This window comes from Chlorocebus sabaeus, chromosome 2 (genome assembly GCF_047675955.1).
Source record: "Chlorocebus sabaeus isolate Y175 chromosome 2, mChlSab1.0.hap1, whole genome shotgun sequence".
In the NCBI taxonomy this organism is placed as follows: domain Eukaryota; kingdom Metazoa; phylum Chordata; class Mammalia; order Primates; family Cercopithecidae; genus Chlorocebus; species Chlorocebus sabaeus.
Window position 1 is genome coordinate 98,631,064 of NC_132905.1, and position 26,495 is coordinate 98,657,558.

The window sequence follows — 26,495 nt, forward strand, 5'->3', positions numbered from 1 at the left end:
AGCCACTCCCTGCCCAGTGTCCCACTGGTAAGCCATAGTCCTCCCCTTCTCCCTTTGTTCCCTCCCAGCCATTGGCCCATCCTGTGGATTCCACTCTGAATCCATCTCAGATTAATCAGCACATCCTGTGGCCTCCACTCCGAATCCATGTTGAGTGCACCTGCTGTCTCCGTCTCCATAGCGCCCCCTGCTGCCCCTGCCCCACTTCAGCCTCCGGCCTCCCAGCCACCTGCTCCCTCAACCTGACTCACCAGCAAGAGGGACCCTTTGAGGACCCAGGTCCCAGCGTGTGGCTCCTCAACCTCCTTCAGCCTCTCCTTGCAGGAGGGATAAGCTCCAAACCCCCAGGCTGCCCGATGGAGGCCAGGGCACCAGACCTCTCCCCAGCAGCTCCGCCCGGGAGGCCTCTGCAGGAGGCCCCGACCCACTGGCTCCTGGACCCCTCGCCCTCTGCTCAGCCCAGCCTTTGCCTGTGAAGCTCCCAGAGCGACCCTTTACAGCCACTGCCAATAGGAAGCCCCCTCCCACCCGCCCAGGGCTTTCTGGGTTCACGGTGTGCGCCCAGAGCCGCTCCTCACCGCCTCGACCACTGGACGTTCCCTTCGTCCATTTTCACTTGTGTGTCGTCCGTGTCCCCAAATCCACGAGGCCCACAGTTGCCAAGTGTTTTCTCCACTGTTATCCCAGCACCAAGCACAATGCCGGGCACCTGAGGGGTAGTAAGTAAGTGTAGAGAGACAGAGAAGGAGAGAGGGAGAGACAGAGGAAGGAGGAAGAGAAGGAGGGAGAGACAGAGGAAGGAGGAAGAGAGGGAGGGAGAAACAGAGGAAGGAGGAAGAGAGGGAGGGAGAAACAGAGGAAGGAGGAAGAGAGGGAGGGAGAAACAGAGGAAGGAGGAAGAGAGGGAGGGAGAGAGGAAGGAAGGGAGGGGGGGACGAAGGGAAGGAGCGGGGAAGGAAACGGGAATTTTTAAACTTCTAACATTTAACAATTTGTTGACAACTTATTGCATAAAGATGTGATTTTTGGCAACAGGAGCCAGGAAATGCTCAGCGATTCTTTACCTGCTGAGCCTCTGCCATTGCACATGGCCTCGCTGCCCGGGGCCGACAAGCTGTGTGTGCACGCAAGAGTGCATGTGTGTATGTCCATGAATGCGTGTGAGCGTGTGCATGTGCGCTGTGTGCACGTGTACATGCATGTGAGTGTATGTGCATGTGTGTGAGTGTAGCTGTCTAACCAGCAAGAGCAATAGCCTCATTCGATTCCAAGGCTGTGTGAGTCACCTCCTGCCACAGGTAATTAAAACTGGGGAAAGGCCCATGGCTTTGAATAAGGCAGATAGAATCTAGCCAGATAAAGGAAATGATTGCATCTCCAGGTGGCTGAAGGGGAGGAAGCTGGACTCAGTCCGAGTGTGACTCCAGGTTTTCAAGTGTAAAACATGAGGAGATGTCAGTCGGGTGCCACTGCTAATGAGGCAGCCCGCAACTGGTCTCGACGTGCGTCTGTGCCTGTAAAAGATGAAAGTGCGGCACCCTGAGAGAAATCACACATCTTCGCCGTCCATGCTGCTCAGAGCCCCAGCTACCCGTTCTGCGCGTCTGTGGCTGGGCTGTGTGTTCGTAGTAGAATCCGCTGTCAAAGCTCCTACCCTCAGGGGCTCCTAGGGGAGGCCCGGTTCGGTCCAGCAGCGTGGAGAGATGGTACTGATGAAGAGGACAACACGGGGCTGTTTGCAGGGCACCTGCCACCTGCCAGGCTGTGTCCACAAGCACAGCGGCTGCTCCCACATGGCAGAGCTCATGCCGCAGCTCCAGGATGGTCTGATGCCAGAGCCCCAGCTCTCCGCCAGCCCCAGGCCACTGTGCAAGGCCCTCAGTGAAGAGGGGGCCATGGCTCTGGCTGCAGGATGCACCGGCTCAGGATCAGTTTCAGTCAATCCTTGATTTCTCATCATTGCAGCTTCTCGGAGAAGTCAGTTCACAACGAGCAGAACAGCTTCCTGGAGAATCCTCCACACAGGAGGATACCATGGAAAAAGTGTCTACATACGGCTCTGATATGAAAAACTAAGCTCTGGACTTAGTGCAGTAGCCCATAAACCAGAGAGGTGAAGTGAAGAGACCCACCTGAGTGTGCAGCAGCACCCAGGCCGTCTGTGCCCTTCTCATGCTGAAGACCTTTCCAGAGCTCAAAAAACATTTCTCAAATCTCGTGAATACCATCAAAGAGGTAACAAGCCAGTGAGCACTCCTGGGCCAAGACCCAAGAGAGGACAGAAAGCCAAGAGATGGGCCCAGGGTTTGGAACCGCTTTGCTCTGGAGGCATTTGACACCTGCAGGAGGCAGCTAAGCAGCTGAGCTAAGTTGCCCATGACCTGGAGAACAGGAACTGGGGTCTGCCCAACAAAAGTGGGTGCCCCAGGCCGGGCGCGGTGGCTCACGCCTGTAATCCCAGCACGCAAGGCTGAGGTGGGCAGATCACGAGGTCAGGAGATCGAGACCGTCCTGGCTAACATGGTGAAACCCCGTCTCTACTAAATATACAAAAAATTAGCCAGGCGTGGTGGCGGGTTCCTGTAGTCCCAGCTACTCAGGAGGCGGAGGCCCGAGAATGGTGTGAACCCAGGAGGCAGAGCTTGCAGTGAGCTGAGATGGACTCAGTGGATTCCGGCCTGGGCGACAGAGCGAGACTCCGTCTCAAAAAAAAAAAAGGTGGGTGCCCTGGGAAGCACCTCCGCCTCATGCCAGCACCCAGAAGGGTTGCACTCTAGGACCAGGGTGAGCAGAATACAAGTCAGCCCTTGCACAGCCTGCAGCCTGGCTTCTACACATACAGGCCAGGAAAACATCAAACCCAGAAATGATGTTAAGGCAATCTCCAAATAGTGATGCCAGGCACCTAGCAGAAGCAATTTTTAAAATCCTATCTGGAAGAAAATAACACTATCCCAGGCCTCAAACTATTTTTTATGAGTAAGTTTTCAGATACAACGTCCAGAATATAAAGATGACCAAACGTACAAGGATACACAGCCACGTGAACAAAAGCCAAAACAACAGAAGATAGACCCTCAAAGACTCCAGACTGGATACAGATGGAAACATCTGGGCAAGCTTGGAAATTCTGGCAGGAAACTAGAAATTACGAAAAGTGGAATCTGCATGTTTGAAACACGACAAACTGCCACAAACTTAGAGGCTTAAAATAACATAATTTATTCTCATACAGTTCTGGAGGTTGGAAGATCAAAATGAGTCTCCCTGGACTATTCCAACATATTTTTAACTCCAACCCCAGAAGGAAAGGGGAGAGAAAATGGGGAGAAAGGAACATTTGAACAGATACTAGCTGGCAGTTTTCCAAAACTGATAAAATGCATCAATCTGCAGATGTCAGAGACCAAGAGAAATCCAAGCTGGATAGATAAAAAGGAACACACAGCTAGACTCATCATCGTGAAACTACAGAAAACTAAAGTCAAAGCATTAAAGCAGCCAAAGAAAACTGCAGATTTCCTTCCAAGGAGCCACAGGAAGCCGCACAGTGGCCGTGGAAGCCAGGAGTCAGTGAGGTGGCATTTCCGGTCCTCTCCCAACCTACAATCCCCCACCATGCAAATGCCCCTGGATGCGACCTCCATTCTTTGTACGGTAGCTGGGTTGGTAAAATAGAAACTTCAATATCCTGCCACCTTGGGGCACCCCTCATTCTCCAAACATTTATAGGGGGACTGTTCTGTGTAATGGGTTAAATGTCCTCTGGGTGACAGAGCAAAGCTCTGTCTCAAAAAAAAAAAAGAAAACCATCTTGACCCTCTTTGTAATAATTTCTTTGAGACCCTTTGAGACCACCTCCCAGTAAAAATTCAAATTACGTGTTAATTTGCAAAATTTATTTAAAGGACTGGGCACAATGGCTCACGCCTGTCATCCCAGCACTTTGGGAGGCTGACGCAGGAGGATTGCTTCAGCCCAAGAGCTTGAGACCAGCCTGGGCAACATAGCAAGACCCCATCTCTACAAAAAATAGAAAAATTGGCCAGGTGTGGTGGTGCATGCCTGTAGTCCCAGCTATTTGGGAGGCTGAGAAGGGAGGACTGCCTGAGCCTGGGAGGTTGAGGCTAAGGTGAGTCATGATTATGCCACCACACTCCAGCCTGGACAAGAGAGACCTTGTCTCACACACACACAATTTAAGAATGAACAGCACTGGAGTGATGGAGAAGAGGGAGGGTACTCCTACTGAAGTTCAGGAATGTGGGAAGGTTCTAGAAGGCCAATGGCTAGAGCACCAAAGCATGCTGGAGGAGCAGGGAGGTCTGGACACCAGGCATGACCCAGAGGGCCCCAGATGTGCTTTGCAGGGCCGCCAGACCCCACATCGAACCCTGTGGACAAACGTTTTTCCTGAGAGTCACCTGCCGCAGTTTGCCACAGTTATTACAGTTACCACGGGACTGAACGGAGGAGGACAAACGCAGAAATGAAAACTTAAAAGAAACTGTTTTAAAGAAGGGTTCCGAGGAAGAAGAAGAGGGTTCCTTGCTTCTAGTGAGCAAGGGCCACCGCCCTGAGCTTCTACAGCCCTTCGTGTGCATTAGGTAGAAAGGGCAGGGAGGAGGGGGTAACAACTGGCTGGCTGCTCGATTAATCACAGGTTCACATTATGGCTCACAGGCTTCAGATGTGCCTCATCACAACAAACACTGGGCTTGAGGCGTGACTGCCCTCAGCATTCCTTCCGGGCCACAGACGCAGGCTGTCAGTTTGCCAACATTCTGCATTTATGAGAACAGTTTGCTGTTTACTCACACAGCCTCAGTGGTATACTGAGTTGATCATGACCCTCACTCTTTCGACCTGCAACACTTGTCTAGCCTTAGCATGCGATGGGGCCTCTGCTTCCCTGCTCCCCTTAACAGCTGTCCAGCCATCTGAAGGACACAGCCAAGAATATGAACAATGACAGTGTCTGCAATGGTTTTCGTGGTAGCAAAGACCTGACTGCCACAGGGAAGACCGACGGGGCCTCTGAGGTGGCTCTGAAGTGGGGGCCACTCAGAAACCTGAATGCCAACGGGAGGGAATGTGGGTAGAGGCTGAGAAAGGCTGTGAGTCTGGGCTCAGGAGACGTGCAAGGCTGAATGCCGCCTGTGCCCTGTAGCCGGTCACTATTGTCCATCTGGGCCCCATCTCGGCCCCGGGGACACCACAGGCAGGCAGGATGAAAAGGCGCCCACCTGCTTCCGACCAGGCCCCCACCTCCCGCCGCCACCTCTGCCACTCCCAGCATCCTGGTACAGAGCACTGTGCCGGGCATTAAAACAGAACATGTGTCCAAAGACAGGGCACAAGACCAGGACACCAAGAAGCAATTATCATCGGTGCTGATCCAGGCCATGGATATATTTTAGCTCCAGCTTTTTGCTAACCTTCCTTTTCTGATTTTTCCAAAATGATCATAAATTGATTTTTCATTGAAAATTAAAAGGTTTTTTTCAGTGTTTTGTCTCTTTAAGGAGAGGCCACTGCTACGGTCCAGGTGAGAGAGAACAACCTAGAATGTAGGTGGGGTAGTTTTGAGAATTACCAGGACACGGGGCCATGTGTTCAGGCAGGGCCTGACGGGGAAGACACGGGGACCCCGGGACCTGAAGGGGCAGCTGGGGGTGGTGACTGGAGCTCCAGCCACAATGACCGGACCACTCAGACGGTTTGGGACAGGGACGGTAGAGAGGGCGTGCACTGACGTTTTCAAGGAAACCATGAGGAGACTATGGAGGGAGGCGAGTGCTGGAAAGCAGATGCCCAGGTGGAATCCCAGAGGGCCCAGGTGGAAGAGGCCACTGAGGAGGGGCTCCCAAGGGTGAGACTGCACAGTAGAGAGCTGGGGGCGGGGGGCGGGGCGGGTCACAAGAAGTGTGGAGGCGGAACCCCAAAGTCCCTGAACGCTGAAAACCAGCACAAGGCTGGGTAAAAAGAACTCACTAGACTGGTTGGTAATGACTGTGAGAAGCAAACTTACCTCAAGTCCTAAGGTTTGGGGACCATTTGCTTCTGCAGCACAAGCCAGGCCCACTCTGACTAACAGAAACACGTCCCCATCCGGGACCCCACAAAACCATACACAGGCCACAGGTTATTTGCCACATGGGTGGCCAGAGCAGCCCCATGTGGTCCACAAACCCCCAGGGCCAGTTCCTGAGGCCCATATGGTCCTGCAGCCAGCGGGTACTACCTCCCTGGCCTGCGGGGGCTCCCCCCAATGCCACCCACTCAGCCCTCAGGGGTTGGTGGAAGAGGCCAGTGTCCGAGGCAAAGCCCTCAGCTACACTCTCTGCCAGTGCGGAGCTCCAGGCACCACAAGTGACACCCTCAGCCACCAAGGCCCACCTGGGGTGTGAGCGGGCACCCACCGGCGACCTCCTCTATCACCTGCAGGTGGATACGCCAGTAGCAGCCTGATGTGGGGGCTGCAGGGACCCCAGCTCCCCCTGCAGGGACGCTCACTTGGTAGCTAAGGCGGGCAAATCAGATGATTCAAGTGGCTAATTTATTTATGACAAACAAGCTGAATGTAGGTTAATTACTTTGTAATCATTGTCTGGAGGGTACATGGTAATACCAGAGGTGGTCCACACACACTGTGTGCAGGCAAGTACGCGCTGTCATGGGCCTGCCGCCAGTCACCCGGGGCAACACAGGCTGGAGGTATCTGCCCCGCGGCAGGTGCCCCAGGCGTGGGACGAGCCCAGGCAGAGGAACATCAGGTGTCACCTGTCCGGGGCTTGCACGCTGGTGCGCTGGGCATTCGCGGTGCACACGTGTATGCATGCAGAGTCTGTCTGCCCCCAGGTCCTGCAGCCCCTCCTCCTCCCCTGGAGCTGTGTGCCTTTGCGGTCCCTCATAAATGTGGGGCCCATTGTGATACCTGGGGCAGCCCCACCTCACTGTCACCAGGGGACCCTAGGCTTCCACCGCAGCCTCCTCCTTCCTGGACTCCATCCTTTCCCACACAACAGCACAAGTGAACGTTCCCGAAGGTCAGTCTGGAACCCGGGCTGCAGGGCCTACCAGAGCCGTGCCACGCCTCCCTCACATCCCATCCCCAGGCCCAGTCCCACCAGGCCAGCTAAGGAGCCCCTGCCTCTCCCTAAGCTCCAAAGCTCTACCCTAATTCCAGAACGAGCTACTGCCTTGAGCCCTCCCCACCCTGACCTGGCTCCCTCTGCTGAGGATCCTCCCTGAGCCCGCTGAGGTTGAAGCCCCGCCTCGGGGCCACCCCATCCAATCAGCCGGCCACTTTGGCTGACAGTGGCTGGTAGGCTTCTCCAGCTCCCACAGCCATGGAAGCGAGGGACTGATCCACCCCTACAGAGGGCTCTGGTCGGGCACATAGCAAACCCTGCCACAGTGGGAGAGCCCGGCCACCAGGCCAGCACGCCCTCCTGCCGGCACTCTGTGATCCGCAACCCAGAAAGAGCCTGGAGCTGAGCGGCCCCTGCTGCCCTGTGGCCCCTCTTCTCCCCTGTGGACACCAGGCCAGCGGTGTTGCCAGATGACCATGCCCCACCCAGGGGGACTTGCCCTCATGGGGACTTGCCCTCATGGCAGTGGATGGTGTCCTTGCACAGAGCCCACTGACATCCCCCAATGGCCAGCTCAGGGCACCGACACTGATGGGCAGCGGCCTCTCTGAGATGGGGCTTCTGGCCTTTCCTGCTTGTTTGGATGGGCCTTAGCCAAAGTCTGTCGGAATCTCCAAACCAGGCCTCCAAACGCCAAGTATGGGCTCAGACGCCCGATGACCAAAGCCAAAATGAGCATCACGTAAGCTCTAAACGCTCTTTAAAGGGTGGCGAGCAGGCGTCGAACAAAACTGAATTTATGTTTGCGTCCCCTCCCTGGAGGTGCGTGGCCCTCACTCTCTCCCTGCAGCAGACTTCAGGAGAAAACACAGAAGATTTGGCTGCACCCACTCCTGCGCCCCAGAGTGCTAAGCGAGAACAGTGGGTCTGAGCAGTCGGGCAGAGTTGTGCCTGCAAAAGGCAGACCACAGATTTTACCAACATTCCCATCGCTACTTCATGATTTTCAAATTTAAAAAGTGACACATACTGGTTCTAACAAGGGAATCAATACAAAATAAAGCTGAGAATTCCCTCAAGGTTCTGCCACTGACTAGGATGGGGGCCTAGTCCTGGACTAGCACGTCTGCCCTAAACAATCAAATACTGGACGGAACGCACAGGCACCTGTCGACAGTCGCGGGTGGGTGAAGGCTGTGATCCGGGGAGAAGGACACGCTGCAGGTGCCACAGCTCCCTTCCCAGGGCAATTTCTACCCAGACACAGAGGCTAGACTCCAGGCAGAGCCTGGCAGGGCCCCTGAGCCTAGGAGCTGGAGACAGGAGCAGGAGTGCACAGAGGTGGGGCCTAAAATCCAAGGGGCCCCAAGGCCTCAGCTGGGTGCTGCTGTATTTGCCCGAAGGGAGCACATGGCAACAGACAGAAAAGCTGCCTTGGGCTGAGGGGGGAACAGACAAGAAGTGGAGGGTGCTGGGGACATGGGGCTCTGGCCGGGCCAGCATGGAAAGAGCCCCCAAGTCCCTCTGAGATCCCCTAGGCATCTAGCCGAGAAATTAGAAAGGCCACAACTGAGAAGTGAGGAGGACGCCCTCAAGTAAGGTCTACCTAGACCCTGGCCACGCCTAAAGGCGAGCCCTGGCAGGAGTCACAGGGAAGACGGAGGCTGGGCGCGGAGACCCGCTCAGGTTCAGAGACTTGGGAGGCCCCTGTGATGTTTCTCAGACCCCACCCAACAAAGCATAAAACCAAACTCAGACCAATTCAGGAGGACCCACCAGTTCTCAAGAGCCAAGGGGACCGAGAACAACAGTTCTCTTCTGGAGAAGGGGAGAGTCCAGGGCGTCTTCCATGAACGGTTACATTGCTTTTCTCTCCATGCTCATCACTGCCTTGTTCTGAGGTGACTCCAGCTGTGCTGAGCTGCAAGGAGCAGGGGAGACCTTCTCAGAACATTCCAGATTCCAGCTGCAGATGGTGGGGAAGGGGCCCTGGAGCTCCTGGGAAGAGGGCTGGGCAGGGCCTCTCACTCAGGCATGGACCAACGAAAGTTCTCGGCTCCCCAAAGCTGTACACACAGAGAAAAGGCCCGCGCCGCACAGAAAAGCTCCCAAGAGCTCTGCCGCCACCACCAGAGAGTCTGGAAACATAACATTCAAAATACTCACATAAAATTACTCAACATACAGTGAATTTAAAACTTACAATTCCCAAGAAAAAGATAATCAACAGATGCCAACCCCAAGACCCGGCCGAGGCTGGAACCTTCAGATGAGGCTCTGAGGCAGTTCCGGTAGCATCCTCCGGAGGCGAAGGTGGGCACACCTGGGCTGCGTGAGAAGACAGGCGTTCTCAACAGAGAAACGGAGAGCAGGAAACAAACCTACCCAAAGACTGTAGAACTAAAAAATACAACATACGAAATACAAATTTTACCCCATGGGCGCATAGCAGAATGGAGATGGCGGAAGTCAGTGACCCTGAAGATGGATGAATAGAAATGGCGCATTCTTGAAGGGGTGGCCTACCCCTCCACACCTGTGGGCGTTTCTCATTAGGTGGAACGAGAGACAAGAAAAGAAATGAGACACAGAGACAAAGTACAGAGAAAGAAAAAGTGGGCCCAGGGGACTGGCGCTCAGCATACAGAGGACCCACGCTGGCACTGGTCTCTGAGTTCCCTTAGTATTTATTGATAATTATCTTTACCATCTTAAAGATAAGGGAGTGGCAGGACAATAGGATCATTGTAGGGAGAAAATCAGTAGTAAGACAGATGGATAAAGATCTCTGCGACATGAATAAGTTCAAAGGAAAATGCTGTGCCTTGATATGCATATGCAAACATCTCCATAAACCTTTTAGCAGCATTGCGCCAGCAAGTCCCACCTTTTACCATAAGGCGGTTTTCTCCTATCTCAGTAAACAGAGCATACCATCGGGTTTTACACTGAGATGTTCCATTGCCCAGGGACGGGCAGGAGGCAGATGCTTTTCTCATCTTAACTGCCAACATCTGCCAAAAGGCCTTCTTTCCTCTTGTACAGTCCTCCTCAGCACAGACCCTTCACGGGTGTTGGGCTGGGGGACGATCAGGTCCTTCTCTTCCCACGAGGCCCTATTTCGGACTATCACATGGGGAGAAACCTTTGACAATACCTAGCTTTCCTAGGCAGAGGTCCCTGCGACCTTTTGCCGTGTACGTGTCCCTGGGTACTTGAGATTAAGAGAATGGTGATGACCTTTAACCAGCAAGCTGCCTTCAGGCACTTGTTTAACAAAGCACATCCTGTACAGCTCAAAATCCATTAAACCTGGAGTCACCACAGCACATGTCTCTTGCAAGGACAAGGCTGGGAGTAGGGTCACAGATTAACAGCATCTCAAATACAGAACAAAATGGAGTCTCTTATGTCTACTTCTTTCTATATAGACACAGTAACAGGCTGATCTCTCTTTCTTTTCCCCACACATTCTGAAGAACAGAGAGCAAAGGGTGTGAGTGTGTCGTGTGAGTGGCTGTGTGCCCGGGCATGTGTGGGCGTGGCACTGTGTGGGTGCGCAGGTGTGGGGGTCTGGCACATGATGGTGGTGCAGGGGCGTGGCCAGGTAGCTCCCTGGTCCACTCCCCACCTCACTGCCCTCCAGCACCTGGCGTTCAGCGTGTCAAGGGCTCTACCCTCCTCTGCTTCCGTCACCACCCACATCGTTGTCCACGGCAAACCCTGGCCCTGGGTTCCCAAACAGGAGCAGCCCAATGGAAGGTTAGGCTGACTTGGTCCAACTGAGTTCTGGGTTTGGGTCCCTGTTGGGGGACCCATTGGCCAGCACCCCAGCCTCTGCCCCCTGGAGGCCAAGAGCACACTGCCCCTCACTGTGACAACCAGAAAGGTCTGCAGATGGAACCCAGTGTGCCCAGGAGGCCAGGCAGCCCCTGGTTAGGAACCCCTGTGGCAAACACAGAAGGGGACCAGGTTGGAGATCACACTCAACTGGAGGTTACGTTTTCGCGTTTCTTGCTAGAAGCAGCTGGAATGGACAGGCGTTGGCAAGCCGATTCCAGGACCTCTGGCCAGGAAGCCAGGGCCTGCAGCTCTCTATCCAGCTCCCAGTGTGCTGCGAGTTGACCTTGACCATGCCACAACTGCCAACTTTAACCAGGAAGGGCTGCCACAGCCAGGCCTGCTAGGTACCCTTGCTAGGTAGCTACTCAGTCTCGTCAGAGCCACCAGACACAGACTCTCATGACCCCACGTCATCAAGGAGGGTCACGTGGCTGGTGGCGGCAGGATGAGGAGCCAACCTGTCTTCCATCCAGGACGCGGCTCTCAGGCCCAGATGGCTCCACCCAGCCCTGACGTCTTTGTAGGGAGGCCCAGGACTGGCCAGCTAAGGGCACGTGTTTGTCTTGCCCACGTCCCCATCAGTTCCAGGGGTCAGGATCTTGCCACATCCACCTCTCAGCAGCCCCTAGGAGGAGAGAGGGGTGTGCTCCAATGCTGGCTGCCAGCAGGGCTGCTCTGGGGCTGGGATGAGTAGCTTTCCCAGGTGCCCACTCTGGGCTGCTCTGGCCCTCTCTCTCTCATGTACACCCCTGGAGCAGGCCAAATGCTTTGCTAGAACTGCTCCAAAGACGCCCCCACAGGCACACACACTCTCATACATATGTGCACAAACACACATGCTCGGTGACGTGGAACCCGAGGTCTGGGTGGGATCGGTCCCCCTGGGACATTTGGGATTGTGCTGTGGCCCCATCCTCTGCTTTAGGAGCTCCTTCAGGTGGGAACCGGTCCAGGAGGAGAGACCCACGAGAATCCTCAAGTCTCTTCTGCCCTTAAGCTGCAAATGTTTCATGTGGTTCCAACTCATTTAGTATATTATCCAGGATTTCAAAGATCCATTAGCAAAGGACAACCTTCCACGTCTCGTTTCCATCGGAATTGGTTCCAACGTGAGATGGTCCTCTGCCAGAAAGCCCCACACAGGCACGCAACCGGAGTACTCGTCTGGTTTCCCGCTGCTCCTCCCCCAGCCCTGAGCAAACAGGAGTGCCGTGCACAGAGGCTGGGGCCATGGCAGGTGTCCAACGTGCTCCCTGCCCAGCAGGGATGTGCCTGCCATGGGACGTCCAAGAGGCAGGCACCCAGCACACCTGGGGTACCCAGCACACCCGGCACACTCAGGGCACCCAGGACACTCAGCACACGACACCCACCACAACCAGTACACCCGGCGCACCCAGCACACCCAGGCACCCAGCACACCCGGGGCACCCAGCACACCCGGGCACCCAGCACACCCAGGCACCCAGCACACCCGGGGCACCCAGCACACCCGGGCATCCAGCACACCCAGGCATCCAGCACACCCGGGGCACCCAGCACACCCAGGCACCCAGCACACCCGGGCATCCAGCACACTTGGGCACCCCACACAGCTGGGCATCCAGCACACCCGGGGCACCCAGCACACCCGGGCATCCAGCACACTTGGGCACCCCACACAGCTGGGCATCCAGCACACCCGGGCACCCAGCACACCCGGGACACCCAGCACACCCGGGCACCCCGCACACCTGGGCATCCAGCACAACCGGCACACTTGGGGCATACCTGGGACACCCAGCACACCTGGGTATCCAGCACAACGAGGCATCCAGCAGAATTGGCACACCTGGCACACCCGGGGCACCCATACACCCAGGCACCCAGCACACCCAGCACATGCCGCCCCAGGCCCACGGAACTTGTGCTCTGATCTGAAAGTTCTCTTCAGACTCAGACTGAAATGTTGAGGGTCCGAGATGGTGACCGCCTGGTAGGGACCTGGCCCTGCAGCGGAAGGATGAGCAGCTGGCCCCAGGCCTCTCAGTGGGTGACCTCCTGGAGGGACGCCACCCAGGGTGGGGCTCCATCCACCCCACGTTGGAGGAGCTCTCCTTTGGACAGGCCTGGGCGGGAAGGCATCCAGGAGCCATGTTGCTGACTGCTGCCAAGTCTCAGGTGGCCCGTGGCTGTGCTCTAGAGGTGGCCCCACGTCACCCTAGTGAGGATTCCCCCTTCCCTCCTGGCACACATGTGCCCATGGCCACCTGAAGAACCGACCGGGCAAGGGGCACAGCTGAGGACAAGATGTCCTGACCACAGCTCAGACGTGCGCTGGGCTGGGAGGGACAGAGACAGGAGATCCTGCCCCGAGAGGTGGGCAGGGACAGCCTCCTGGACACGCCCACCACAGAGAGAGCTGCTGTCTCCGAAACTACTCCCTGTTCTCTGAGCTTTGCACACATGGTCTTTAATCCTCACCACCACTCAGGGCTGGGGCGTGACTACCATCAAATCCATTCCCAGACCAGAAAACAAAGACCTAGACAGGTTCCCTAGCTCGCCCAGGTCCTACAGCTGCTGGAGTCTGAGGCAGGCCAAGCCCCAGCAGGCTGGCCGGAGCCACCTTCAACTGCCAGACCCACAGCTCACCTACAGCCACTGACCAGGCAGCAGTGGGGCTGCCCCATGTCAGCCTCTGCCCATACATAGGGCAGGACCACAGAACATACCCTGCCCACCACCCCACACCAACTCTGCCCATGCCCACTCGGCAAACCCCAGAAAACAGTCCTGGCAATGTCATGAGCAGCTTTCAGGTCTGTGGCCCCCAGCCCAGCCCTACTCACAGTCACACGACAGGGTGCCACTGCAAAGCCTAAACCAGGGATAGGGCGCTGCATCATCTCCCGACCACAGAGATGGAGCTGAACGCTCTGTGCTTTACACACCTGACAAACCAGTTCCTATCACTTTGCCATCCTAGCCTCTCATGAAATTGTACTCAAAAAAGAAAGCGATGGCAAAAGAAAGCTACAGTGTGCATTTTTGTTATCCCTACGACAAGCAACTTAGAGCAACAGTGCTGCCAGCTACCACGCTGGCCGATCGTCACCCCAGGCCCCCGGGGGGTTCTCATAAGGATGTAGGGCAGTGAGTCACCTGACCAGTGCACCACTCAGCTGGGGGCACGGCTGCAGGCGGCTGCAGGGCCACACTTGTGGGAGGCAGACAACATGAGTGGCCACCGCAAGGGGAGGAAAATCTGGAGTCTGGAGCAGAAGGAAAGTGGGTGGGGCGTCCAGAGCACTTCCCTGCTGAGCTGGTGGACAGAGGAACTTACAGGCACGTAAGGGAGGGTGCTGAGGGCCTGGTGTCTCCTGGCCCCGAGTGGAAGGTGAGGCTTTGCCAAGTACAGCAAGTGGGCTAATGAGCCTGATGGTGCGGAGACCTACAGGACCAGACCAGGGTACGAGAAGGGGCATGAGGTGGCTGTGTCGCAAAGGCCAGCAGCTGAAGTGGGGGCAGGTGGAGCAGTGGAGGCTGCCCAGCAGGCCCCTGGGTCTAGGTGGACACTGCATAGGAGGGTGCAGTGGGCCTCATGCCAGCAAAGCAGACAGGGCTGCTGGCAGCCAGTGCAGAGCCCACCGCACCCCATGGAGGCAGAGGGGCCACAGTCCTGGAGGGTGGGGGACTTTGCAGATGCAGTGCTGCATCAGGGCATGGCGAGGACCGTTTCTTGGCTAGGGCTTTGGCAAGTGACCTCGCCTCCCCCACCTCAACTCCTCAGAACACGTCCTCGGACATCTCATGGCCGGGTTCATAGGGAAGCCTTCAGAGGGGAAGACACCTGGACGTGTGAGGACTTGGCAACTTCTGGTGTCAGAGCTCGGGTCCTGGAGATCAGGTGTCAGGTTCCAACACAGCCAGCAGCGCTCACAGTCCAGGCATGGGAACAGGGACACAGGAGGGGCACAAAGGTGGAGAGCCCCGTCTCCCTGATGCTCCTACGGAATCCCCAAACCAGTGCACCCACCCAGTGGAGGGCAGGGCCAGGACACTCACCGGCGTGAGGCCAAGGGCAGGGGTTACAGCTGTTCACCAGGGGATGACAAAGGGCATGGGCCAGCTGCCTCGGGAGCACCAGACAGTTGGCACTGCACAGGGGGTGGGTTCGCTGGGTGTTGAGGCCTGGAAGGTGTGTACGGGATGGGGAGGGGGTGCAGGCTATGGCTGGCTGAGTGGAGCCGGGGTTTGGGGGAGGAAGCTAGTGTCTCCTGTCTCTGCAGGGGGGTTCACATTGCTTTGTCCCCTCAATAAAGTCAGGCTCTGGTGACAACGGGGCACAACCTGGACAGATCTGAGGAGCTGAACACCTCCAGCTTCCACAGGGCTCAGCCAGGACCTGGGCCCAACACCATTCCCTCCCAGATGGGGCCACTATCCCCCATCAGCATGACAAGACCTCCTCCCAGGATGCCCCCCACAGCCCCTCTCCAACCCCTCCCCACACCCCAACCGGCCCCACGGTCCCCTTCAGGGCAGGGTTTCCAGAATCCACCTGTCCTTGGTGTGTTCACTGCCCCTTGGCAGCCCCAAATCTTTGGACCTGTTCCCTGTCCCCTCCTTGTGTCCAGGTGGCATCCCCAGGGCCCTCGCCTCGAGCACAAATTCCAGCCTGCAGAAACCTTGTCAGCTCAGGAGGCCATGGTGCAGGGCACGCCCAGGGGAGGGAAACTAGGCTGCCCTGGGATGCCTTTCTGTGCAGCTGGAGCAGTTCCGTATCCAGTGAAGAAACTGATACTGAACAGCACTCCTCTCTGAAAAATTAGCAACCTCATCTACACAGAGACCAGACTGGAGAACCCCCAGCAGGTGCAGCAATCCCAGAAGTCAGTCAGAGCTATGGACGCCACCTTTGCTGTGGCCCAAGCAGTGAAATGGGGCCGCTAACCCCCAGGACGGGTGAGAAGCCCAACACCCAGAAAATGAGACCCTAGAGTTTCCCCGGCCACCGCAGCAGCCCCCCCACCCCAGCAGCTTCCCCCATCCCAGGAGGCAGATGGGCGCACGGGAAAATCAAGGACAGCACTCAGCCAGAGCTTCCCCGGCCACCCCAGCAGCCCTCCCCATCCCAGGAGGCAGGCGGGCGCACGGGAAAATCAAGGACGGCACTCAGCCACAGGCAAACAACTGCAGCAAACCAGAGCCAGCAGACAAAACCCAGAAACACAGAGCAAATGAAATGGTAAAAATCACCATCAACGTCCAAGGCTATCTGTGCAGAAAGGGTCCACAGAGTGGGCGGGGACGGCCGTCCTGAGGCCCGCTGGCCGAGCTGGCCCTTGGCTGGCGTGTGGGAACTGGGATTTCCGAGGGGCTCCCCCCGCCCCACCTCGCTGGGCCTGTGCTATTCGTACAAGGTAGTTTAGGCAGAACACCCACATCCCTGCTGAGAGCCTGGAATTCTGGTGCAGCCCAGGCAGAAGCTGCTCACGTGACCCGTCCCGGGTACATCACCAGGCAGGGCGTCCCAGCTGCTTGCAGGGGGGGTGAGGCGCATCCTGCGTGACCCCTGCCCCAGGAGAGGCCTCCAAAGCTGACAGAGCCTGGTGCCCCTGGGCTTAGCCCCAGGAACCTTTCCCTTGGCTTGCGTGGCCTGTGTCCTCCTAGAGAATCACTGCCCTGGGTGGTCTTAGGGACCCCAACTCAGTATCACATTAGAGTTCTTAGTCATTAAAAAGTATGGTTAGTGAGAACACCAGACAGAGGGCAGAACAGACATGCCTGGGGGCCTGTGCTGAGGCACTCACCCAGTGCTCCCCACCAGGAGCAGCCGGGGAACCAGCCCTGGGAACCGGCCCAGGGAACGAGGCGCCAGCACCTGGGGGAGCCTGGGGACCCTGCCTCACAGGATTACAAAGAAAAGCTGACTGCAAACTACCAGAACAGAAACAGCAAATCACTGACACAGGAATCTGCCTCTTTATTGACATGCTAAGTAACAAGATGCAGAGGCAGGTCTGATCGCGACCGACAGAGGACCACAGAGGAGTGATGACAGGGAGCTGTGCTTCGACGCAACTGCAGGAGGGAAGGGCGGTGGGAACAGCCTGCTGGCTTCTAGTGGTCAAATGTGCCACTAACATGATGGCATCTGCTGAAAAAGCTACAAAATGTCATTTACAGGTTAGTGAACACATCCGTCTCACAGGCCCCAACTAACCTGAGAACTCCAGAGAAAGACCACAGAATGACGGAAGGGAGATCAGAAACAGAGAAGAAAACGTGCCAGAGCTAACCCAAATCTGCAGAAAAGGCCCCACCGTGAGGTATCCCAGCTGGGGTGATCTGGTGTGCTCCCTGGGGGCAGTGGCCACAGGCTCCTCTGTGGCCAGGTGACAACACGACAAAGGGACACACACTGCAGGGCGGGGAAAACACAGAACTTTATTTCAACAGAGTGATTAGGTTCCACCACACAACAGGGACACCATGGGATTTTTTCATTTAATAAATACAAATGAATAAAAATACTTTGTCAAGAGACTGCCTCTCCTCCCTCTCCCCATTTCACAGAAGCCTCCAGGCCAACTGTGTGCCCCTCAGGGGCCCGCACCCACAGCCCCCATCTACTTACACAAACGACTCTCCTTTACAGAGAGGGCTCCCTCTCATTTGCCTGCAAATACTACTTAGGTACAATACCGCTCCTTTCCCCCAACTCCTTGCAAATACAAGTTCTTGCCCTGCGTTCCAAATTTTAAATGAGTCCCTTGAGAAAAGGAAAGACTCTGCTGTCCACAAAAGCACAACGTGAAGCTACTTCAACCAGAAACTCACCCATGACATTCTGTGTGGGTTCAGTCACACAGACCACGATCCATTATGGAAGGGAGGGAGAAAGTGATCACATCAAATCTACTGTATGCCACATAGACCATCCCTTATTTCAAAAATAGAAATTCCTATTTAAATGCCGCCTGTGTGCAACAGGCCTGATATTTGTTTCTGCATGTGGCAGATCTGTTATTGCTTACACTGTGGCCTCCTGGCCTGTGCTGCTCAGCGGGCCCTGTGAGAGAACATGGGAACCACATCAAAATCCTAAGTCACAAAACAAGGGCTCTGTCCCCTACCTGGACCCGGGGGCCCACATGCCCACCTCCACAGCCCAGTCAAGTGTGGGGATAAGGCACTCCTCTGTGCTCTGGGCTAAAATATGGTAGAGTCCCTTCTGACTTGAGTTGCAAAGAATGATTTTGTGCTAATAAATTCCCAGTGCATCCAAAATGTACAAAAACCCTAGAATTTCCAGTTTATAGATGGGGAAAAAAAAATTTCTGTAGATCCAGAAAAAAACTTCCATTGAAACTTTAAAGACCTCACTTGCACCTGCTCTAGTAATGCACTAGTTACTAATACACAACTGTAAATCTTTGATGAGTATGATCGGGAAAAAACTGTCTGTCCTTGTGATCAGCAATAAATTTTTTTTTTTTTTTTTTTGAGACTGAGTCTCACTCTGTTGGCCAGACTGGAGTGCAGTGGCGCAACCTCGGCTCACTGCTACCTCTGCCTCCCGGGTTCAAGCAATTCTCCTGCCTCAGCCTCCTGAGTAGCTGAGACTACAGGCGCACGCCACTACGCCCAGCTAATTTTTTGTAATTTTAGTAGACATAGGGTTTCGCCGTGTCAGCCAGGATGGTCTCAATCTCCTGACCTCACGATCCACCTGCCTTGGCCTCCCAAAGTGCTGGGATTACAGGCATGAACCACCGCGCCCAGCCAATCAACGATAAATTTCTTTTCTATCTACCCCATTTCTTATTAATTCACACTTAAAGCATTTCCTGGAAGTATTTCTAAGTGTGATGGTTTGTAATACATAACAAATGAAAAAGATGTAATTAGATAAGAAAAGCATCTGTCTGTAGAATGTGAAGGAAGAAAGGAAGTAATGGACTCTTCATGGAGCCCACAGGGAACCAGAAGGGACCCAGAAAGGGTGCCGGGCCCTTCCCCTGTGCTGTAGCTCCAGGGCCCCATTTCTTCAGAAGGAGCGTTCTGGGTATTCCATCGTCCCCTGGAAGTCTGGCAGGTGCGACCCCCTCAACACTCCAGGGAGGGAGGGAATCCACAGGAAGCCATGAACTGCTGGTTTCAGCGGGGAGAGGTAGTGCTGACAGCTCTGATAATCTACCTGAAGCCCTTTGTGAGGAATACTGTAAAACTGCAGTAAGCTGTCAATATTCGACATTGAGTCATCACTTCAGAAGAGAAGCCTGTTTGAAGTTGGAAAGGTTTAAAAAAAAAAAAAAAAAAGATACTGTGGTTCTTGCAAGTCTGCTTGTTTGGTGCCAGCACAGAGTATCACTGTCATTAAGTGCTCTGGAGAATGCTGAGCTGCTTGGCGGTGTGTGCGCCTGTGCGAGGCGAGGTCTCAGAGTCCCAGAGACTTCTGGACGATCTGCTTGGCAATCTTATAGAACTGCTCCCGGTCATCGCGCCACATTTTGGACGCATCCACGTTAGCTCCACTTTCGTCATTGGGCTCTGAAAGAAAAGGGAACACCCACCATGTAAAAGGGAGTCCTACATGTAAGCAGCCTGGCAAGGTCTCCCAATTACTTAAAACACCGGAGGAGGCTTTCAAGAGCTGTGTCTCAGAAACAAACAAGAACCCGAGAACTGCATGGGGTCGGCCCCACCTCTAGAGGGCTGGCCACGCGGGTCTCAAAGAGCCACTCATGACTCCTGTGTTCTGAGCGTCTGAAGACGCCAGGACAAGTTGCCATCTGTCTTGCTGTGAACACGTGACAACCACCTAAGCACAGGCCCACACGGCCTCCCACAGCAGCCTCCTGGGCCACTGCACTTCCGGCACCCGGACAAGCTACATGGGACCCACCTGCTGCTTATTTCACCTTTCTCAAGACACCCTGCAGTGTGGTTTCTCTCTCACAGAGCACCCTCTCAGCAAAACCGCCCCTCACAGCTCCCACCAAGACAATCCCAAGCAAATGTGCAGCCTAAGGTAGACACCTGACCCCAGGACACTTGACCCACCCACTAGCCAGCAGCCCTGGCAGTCACTCCAGCACTGCAGTCAGGAGGCACGGAGGGAACAGCCAGGGCCTGCTGGAAGGCAGAAAGGAGAGAGACCACCAGAAACAGATGACATGTGCTAAAGCAGCAGCTGTGCAGTGTGGCAGCAGTACTGCTCAGAATGCACGTGGGGACCGGTTCAGAGCAGAGCTGATGAGGATAAAACCCACAGCTGACATGTGAAGACAGCCTGAGCCACTGCCTCCTTCCCCACCTCCAATCTCCTGGCCTGGCTCCCTCCACTCAGCACATGAAGGGAGTTCCGCCTCAGCCATCTCAGGATACACATTCGCATCACAGGCACTGACCTCACATCCCTCTGGGCCCCCCTCCACGGCACCCAAGCGCTCTGCAGAGAACAGCTGAGTGGTCTCACTCTGGCATCCACCAACCCCCCGGCCCTCTGCTGGGTCTGCTCTTTCCTTTCGGATTCCCACCTTCCTTTCCCACACCCTTCCTCCTGCCTGCCCTGCTGTCACCCTCTGTCCTACTCCATCACCTACCGCCTCATCCAGAAATGACCCCACAACTTCACTCCCATGTCTGACCCCCTTTTGTGGGGGAGGCCCCTGGTCCTACACACCTCGAACAGCTCCCCAAATCCTGCTGTCTCCTGAACCCAGAGCAGCACCTCCGGCACACAGAGAACCAGGAGTCCCAGAGCCCGCACCTTTAAGGTCTCCCAAAACCACCCCTTCCTCTCAGCCCTGGGACCATTCAGCCCTTCTCTTTTCTCTCCAGGCTACTGCAACACCACGAAGCCTCTGTTTATCTTCCATCACACTATTAGTAACTGCTGCAAGGATGGCCCTTCGAACGCACAGCTCACAGGACGTCACACCCCCACTCCAATCCCCAGGGTCTACTGGGGCTCCTCTCCTTGCAGCCTTGGCTCCAGCCAAAATGAGCTGGCAGTGCCCCCACCAAGTCAGCCGCCTCCTGCCTCTGGGCCTCAGCCCAGGCTGCTTCCTTTGCCCCAAATGTCGTTCCCTCCCTCCTACCTCATCAACACCTACACGTCCTAAACATACTCCAGACAGCCCCACCAGGAAGTGGCCCGAGAGTCCCTGCATGTATCTGATCTCAGGGTGCATCCCGCTGGCCTCTAACTGCTAGTAGGCTTGGACAGTTCCCTAGAACCATGGGAACACAGAGGTGGGGTCTTTGTCACACAAAGCTTTACACCCCCAGTCCAGTGGGTGGCATGCAGTCGGTCCTCAATAAACACCTACTGAGGGAAAAAGAGGTTCAAGGACCAGAGACCAGTTAATTATGGCCGACAATACAATATACAACACCAGGCTGCACTAGAAGGCATGCTTACAACTGGACAAGTATATGGAGATAACACTAAACAGCAATAGCATGTGTAAACTAACTGCAAATGAGTAGAAGTTCATTATAAAGACAAGATGACCCAAGGCAGGAGAACACCTGCAGCCTGGGTCTCCACAGCAGCCCCTGCCAGGCGGCTTGGGCCTTACCTGCCAGCATGCTCACCACCGACAGCAGGATCTTCTCCACGCTCTGCACCGGACTCCACCGCTCCGCACTGCTCTCGTAGCCCATGGGGTCGTCGCCTGGCGCGTGGAGGATGGAAATGCAGACTCTCCCATCAGGGTAGACTGCAAAGGTCAGAGGCAGTCAGGTGAGCCCAGGAATGGTGCCCAAGGCGTCACCGCGCTGGGGCAGGCTCCACAGATAATGAGAACAAGGATTACAGACACAGCAGCCAAGCTGTTTGCACAGCTGGGGCATAGCCTGGGGCCCTGAGTGTCACGCTTCATGTCTGCAGGAATCCCGGTGGGGCCAGCTCACTCACTGACAGGCTCCAGGCTGACCCGGCCAGTTCTAATCAGCTGTAATAATCTAATCCACTTTCATATAAACTTTTTTCAAGCACTGTACACAAAAAGAGTAAATGAAAGGTTATCTGGCAAATATTTTATCAAAATATCTAATGTGATTAGGATTATTTACAATACTTTTCAGAGCTAGTTTCTTAGGTATTTCTAATTCTACCATTAAATCCCTGACCTGGTCTGTGTAAAATATATGTTCACACGGCTACGATAAAGGCAACTGGAATTATTTAAATATCTACAAAAAGAAAGACACCAGGATTTCTCTTGGTAGCTTACTCTAATAATAAGTAAATTATCATCAGTACTACCTGGAATGGAGATCAATGTGTCTAAATCAAATCCCTTTCCACCAAGTATCATCATTAAAAAGATATGCAAGGTCTGATGAAGACAAATACATTTTTAATTCACAGCATGTAATCAGTCCTCTTTTACATATAATTGGGAGGAATTCTCAGATGGCTCCGTATATACTCAGACATCCAGCAATCCATCTAGATAGACTCAACTGTAAAATTATAAAGCCATTAAAGTTATAATAATAGAAATAGCAATTTTTAAATACTTTTATTTAACTCACCTAAATTCATGAGTTCTGAATTTCATGAAAATTTGCGAATGTTAATGGTGATCATTTACCTTCAAACAGTCTTGTCTTTCATACCTGGTCCTATGTGTTTCCTTCCACTCATCCATTGTTTCAGTGGTAAATCCTGTCTACTATCCAGGAACTGAACCACAACTTCTCATTCAAGGACAGTGGAAGAAACTAGATGCATACTTGCCCTGCACATCAGGCTGTCCACCTCAGATCCACATCCACAAAATTTGGAAGTTTCCCACTTCTGCGTCGCCTTCTCCAGGTGGGGGTCCCATAGGTGACACTGTGCACCCCCAGAAGCACCAAAAGCACCTGTGTCCCTGCCACAGCCCTTCCTTCACCAAGTCCCCGCAGTGCCACATCCTAAAACTCTCGTGGATCCACCCACATCTCTTCATCTTTAGTGCCCTCATTTGGTTCCCAAGCTGCCGGTGTCTCTACCCTAGACCGCTACAGCCGAGGGCCTGCCTGGCTTCCTCCTATCTGTCCTTTGCACTGTACCCAGAGCGAGCTGTCAGATATCACTCTGGTCATGCTACTCCCCTGGAACCTTTCAATGGAGTTCTGCCACTCCCAGGAGAAAACATCAAAACCTTCAGTAATGACCAAAAGGCCTGAGGTAGTTCGGCCCCTTCCTTCCTCTTCCCTCACTTCCTGCTCTGGGCCTTTGCACATGTGAAGGACCCCTCCTCCCCGAATCACTCAGGTAACTCCTGCTTCACTCCCTACAGATGGTCCATCCAACCACCACCTCTGCAAGGTGCTGCCTGGACCTTCCTGATGTGACTTTTCATTTGTTTGTGTGATTCTCCCATCAATGTCCATCCCTGTCCTTGGACTATATGCTGCTGAAGGTCTGTTATTTGCTCACGACTGTATCCCAGCAACTTGTAGTAAATGTGTTGGATTTTTTTAAAGTACTTACTGACGGTCTAATTTTTATGATATTGATAGACCTACAGTTCTCAAAGATAATTTTTACAAAATCAAAATAATCCAATTACAGTAAGGTAAAAATTTAAAACTGTATTATCTGAGCATTAAAAATAATTACTAGAACACTAAAAATAATAATCAGACCACCTGCAGTACATAGTCACATAATGTAATCAGTTTATTGGTCATATTTGTCACTAATGCCACATCACAGGTATTGTTCTGAATAATATATTTATCCTCAATACAATTTTAGTATCTTAATTACCTACAATCCTCTTCACAGTTGCATTTTACAGCTAACCAACTTGAAACTGACTACTTCAATTACTGTTACCTATCGATTTTATTTTTTAACTTTTTATTATGGAGAATTCCAAAAACACACTTGAGTAGACAGCGTATGATGAACCTCCATGTTACCGTTTAACTCAGGCTCATGGCCAGTCTCCCTGAAAGAAAGGCAGGCTTCTGAGCATCTCCTATGCACACAAGACTGAAGTAGCTCTGAGACAAGAAAAGAAGTACCAAATGGTCTTTCTCAGACAGCCACCCACTACCTACGCGTACCACTATCTGCAGTAAATGAGAATTCCTTAATGAGGGTTAGGACAGCAAGTCTAACAGCAGAGGGCGTTTCCACGAGGGAAGTGGCGGAGGCGTCGTGGGGGGGGGGGGGGGGGGCAGCCCTGAAAACCCCTATGGCAAAGAGGAGTTCGAGTGGGGCTCTGCCTAGACAGGTGTAAACAAGGGGAAAGTACACCAAATGGATTCCATTTTAACCCCAGAGAGAAGTCAGAGGCTCAGAAAATTCTATAAATTCTCTCATGCTCTTTGATATGTATACAATAATATTTCAAATAAATATTTCATTTTTGCAAAATAGGATATTTTATTTGCTTTTCTTCTCTATAGCTATTAAGATCGTGATTATCAGCGCCAATAATAATCATTTATAAGAAACATTATTCTAAATAACATCATTGAAGATATAACATATTTCCTTATTAATTCTCTTATGTATAATCCCCAAATGTAAAAGGAAGAAATAAAACCTACAGTTGTTCAGGAATTCCAATTCCTACTACTACTGGACACATTTTCAAAGAGCTACAGTACAATTCACTTAAATGACCTTATTTTTTTCCTCCTTGTAAAAGTAATGTATATTAATTTTAGGGCAAAAAAAGATTTATAAAAAGGAAAAAATAATTTCAATCTGAAAAAAGAATCACTTAACATTTTTGTGCTTACTTTTCCAATTATATATAAATTTACATGTAAATTTATTTTTCAAGAGGAAATTACAACAGTCCTACTGCTTTTCCCAGTCAATATAACACAAATATTATTTTGTTTCATTGATTCTTATTTTAGATCATTTTAAAAATCTACATCACATTCTAACATATACGATATGGTTTGGCTGTGTCCCCACCCAAATCTCATCTTGAATTGTAGCTCCCATAATTCCCACGTCATGGGAGCGACCCAGAGGGAGGTACTAAATCATGGAGGCACACCTTTCCCGTGCTGTTCTCGTGATAGTGTATAAGTCTCACGAGATCTGATGGTTTTATAAAAAGCAGTTTCCCTGCACACACTCTCTTGCCTGCCACCAGTAAGATGTGCCTTTGCTTCTCCTTTGCCTTCTGCCATGAGTGTGAGGTCTCCCCAGCCATGTGTAATTCTGAGTCCATTAAATATCTTTCCTTTATAAATTACCCAGTCTTGAATATGTCTTTATCAACAGCGTGAGAACAGACTAATACAATATATAACTTAATTTATTCTTGTGTTAAAAACCCAGGTTAAGTCAAAATTTTCACCATTAAAAATAACACTATGACAAAGATTAGCATAACCCCTTCTGAGCACACACCCACACGTAAAACTTCCTCCCCGGTGAAGTAGGGTGGCTGGTCAAATGGCATCCAGTTTTCTTTTATCTACATTAAACTGACCTTCAAAATTGAAATCATGTGTTTAATACCACCATGCTTACCTGGCTGAATTTCAAAACCTAAGAAGTGTTTTCTAAAGATCTACATCATAGACACATAGAATATACCACATTTCAAGTGGTTGATAAGATTATCTCTGCACCTATCCTGGTACCACAAAAACTACTTCCAAAAGCACTTACTGTTGGGATGAAACATCTCACAGGTAAATCTCATCTTTGGGGGACTTAACGGGTAATCAAGTGGGAAACTCAGGATGGCAGGAAAAACGCCAAACTCAAAGCAGGTGTCTTCTGGGCCCCTAGAAGATATCAAATATGTAGACTGAACTTCAAAGTACACTTTGCAACATCGACCACAACTGAGAAATTGGTTAAGAACATTTTTACCACTTTAAAAATGCACATGAGGCTGGGCGCGGTGGCTCACGCCTGTAATTCCAGCACTTTGGGGGAGGCCGAGGCGGGCACATCATCTGAGGTCAGGAGTTCGAGACCAGCCCGGCCAACATGGTGAAACCCGTCTCTACTAAAAATACAAAAATTAGCTGGGTGTGGTGGCGAATGCCTGTAATCCCAGCTACTAGGGAGGCTGAGGCAGGAGAATCGTCTGAGCCCGGGAGGTGGTGAGCCAAGACTGCACCACTGCACTCAAGCCTGGGTGACAGAGCGAGACTCTGTCTCAAAAAATAAACAAAAATAAAAATTAATAATAATAATAATGCACATGAAAAGATTATCTAAATGACAATGAATTGGTACTTTTTTCCTCAATTGAAAGCAATGTCTCATTCTCCTATTTCAATCTGGTCTAAATCTTAAGTACAAGTACAAAGACTGAGTTACAGGCAGTTTTCACATTTATAAACGTTAAGAGTTGAGCAGCAAAACCTCTTGATAATTAGGGGATCAGAGAAAATAACTCATGTCAATGCTCTAAGATCTGGGAGCTTTTTCTGCAGATGTGGTACAATCACATTTTAGGATAAGGGTATGAATTATGGCAAAGGATATAGCAAGATTCCATTGTATTTCAACAGATGAGGGGCTAAGAGTTGTATTTTAAAGGTGATTTTTAATTTTTAAACGTGCCCAAGAAGGCA

General features: G+C 52.7%; 1 protein-coding gene across 1 annotated transcript in view; it reads right to left on the bottom strand.

The window, feature by feature from the left end:
• Positions 1-17,344: 17,344 nt before the first annotated feature.
• UBE2G2 (ubiquitin conjugating enzyme E2 G2) overlaps positions 17,345-26,495 on the bottom strand; it is a 32,811-nt gene continuing 23,660 nt past the window's right edge. The window contains exons 4-6 of the mRNA XM_007970063.3: positions 25,576-25,694; positions 21,512-21,652; positions 17,345-19,475 (exon numbers count right to left, since the gene is read on the bottom strand). Coding sequence (XP_007968254.1) covers positions 19,363-19,475; positions 21,512-21,652; positions 25,576-25,694 — 373 coding nt within the window. The 3' untranslated portion in view covers positions 17,345-19,362. The remainder of the gene's footprint in view (positions 19,476-21,511; positions 21,653-25,575; positions 25,695-26,495) is intronic.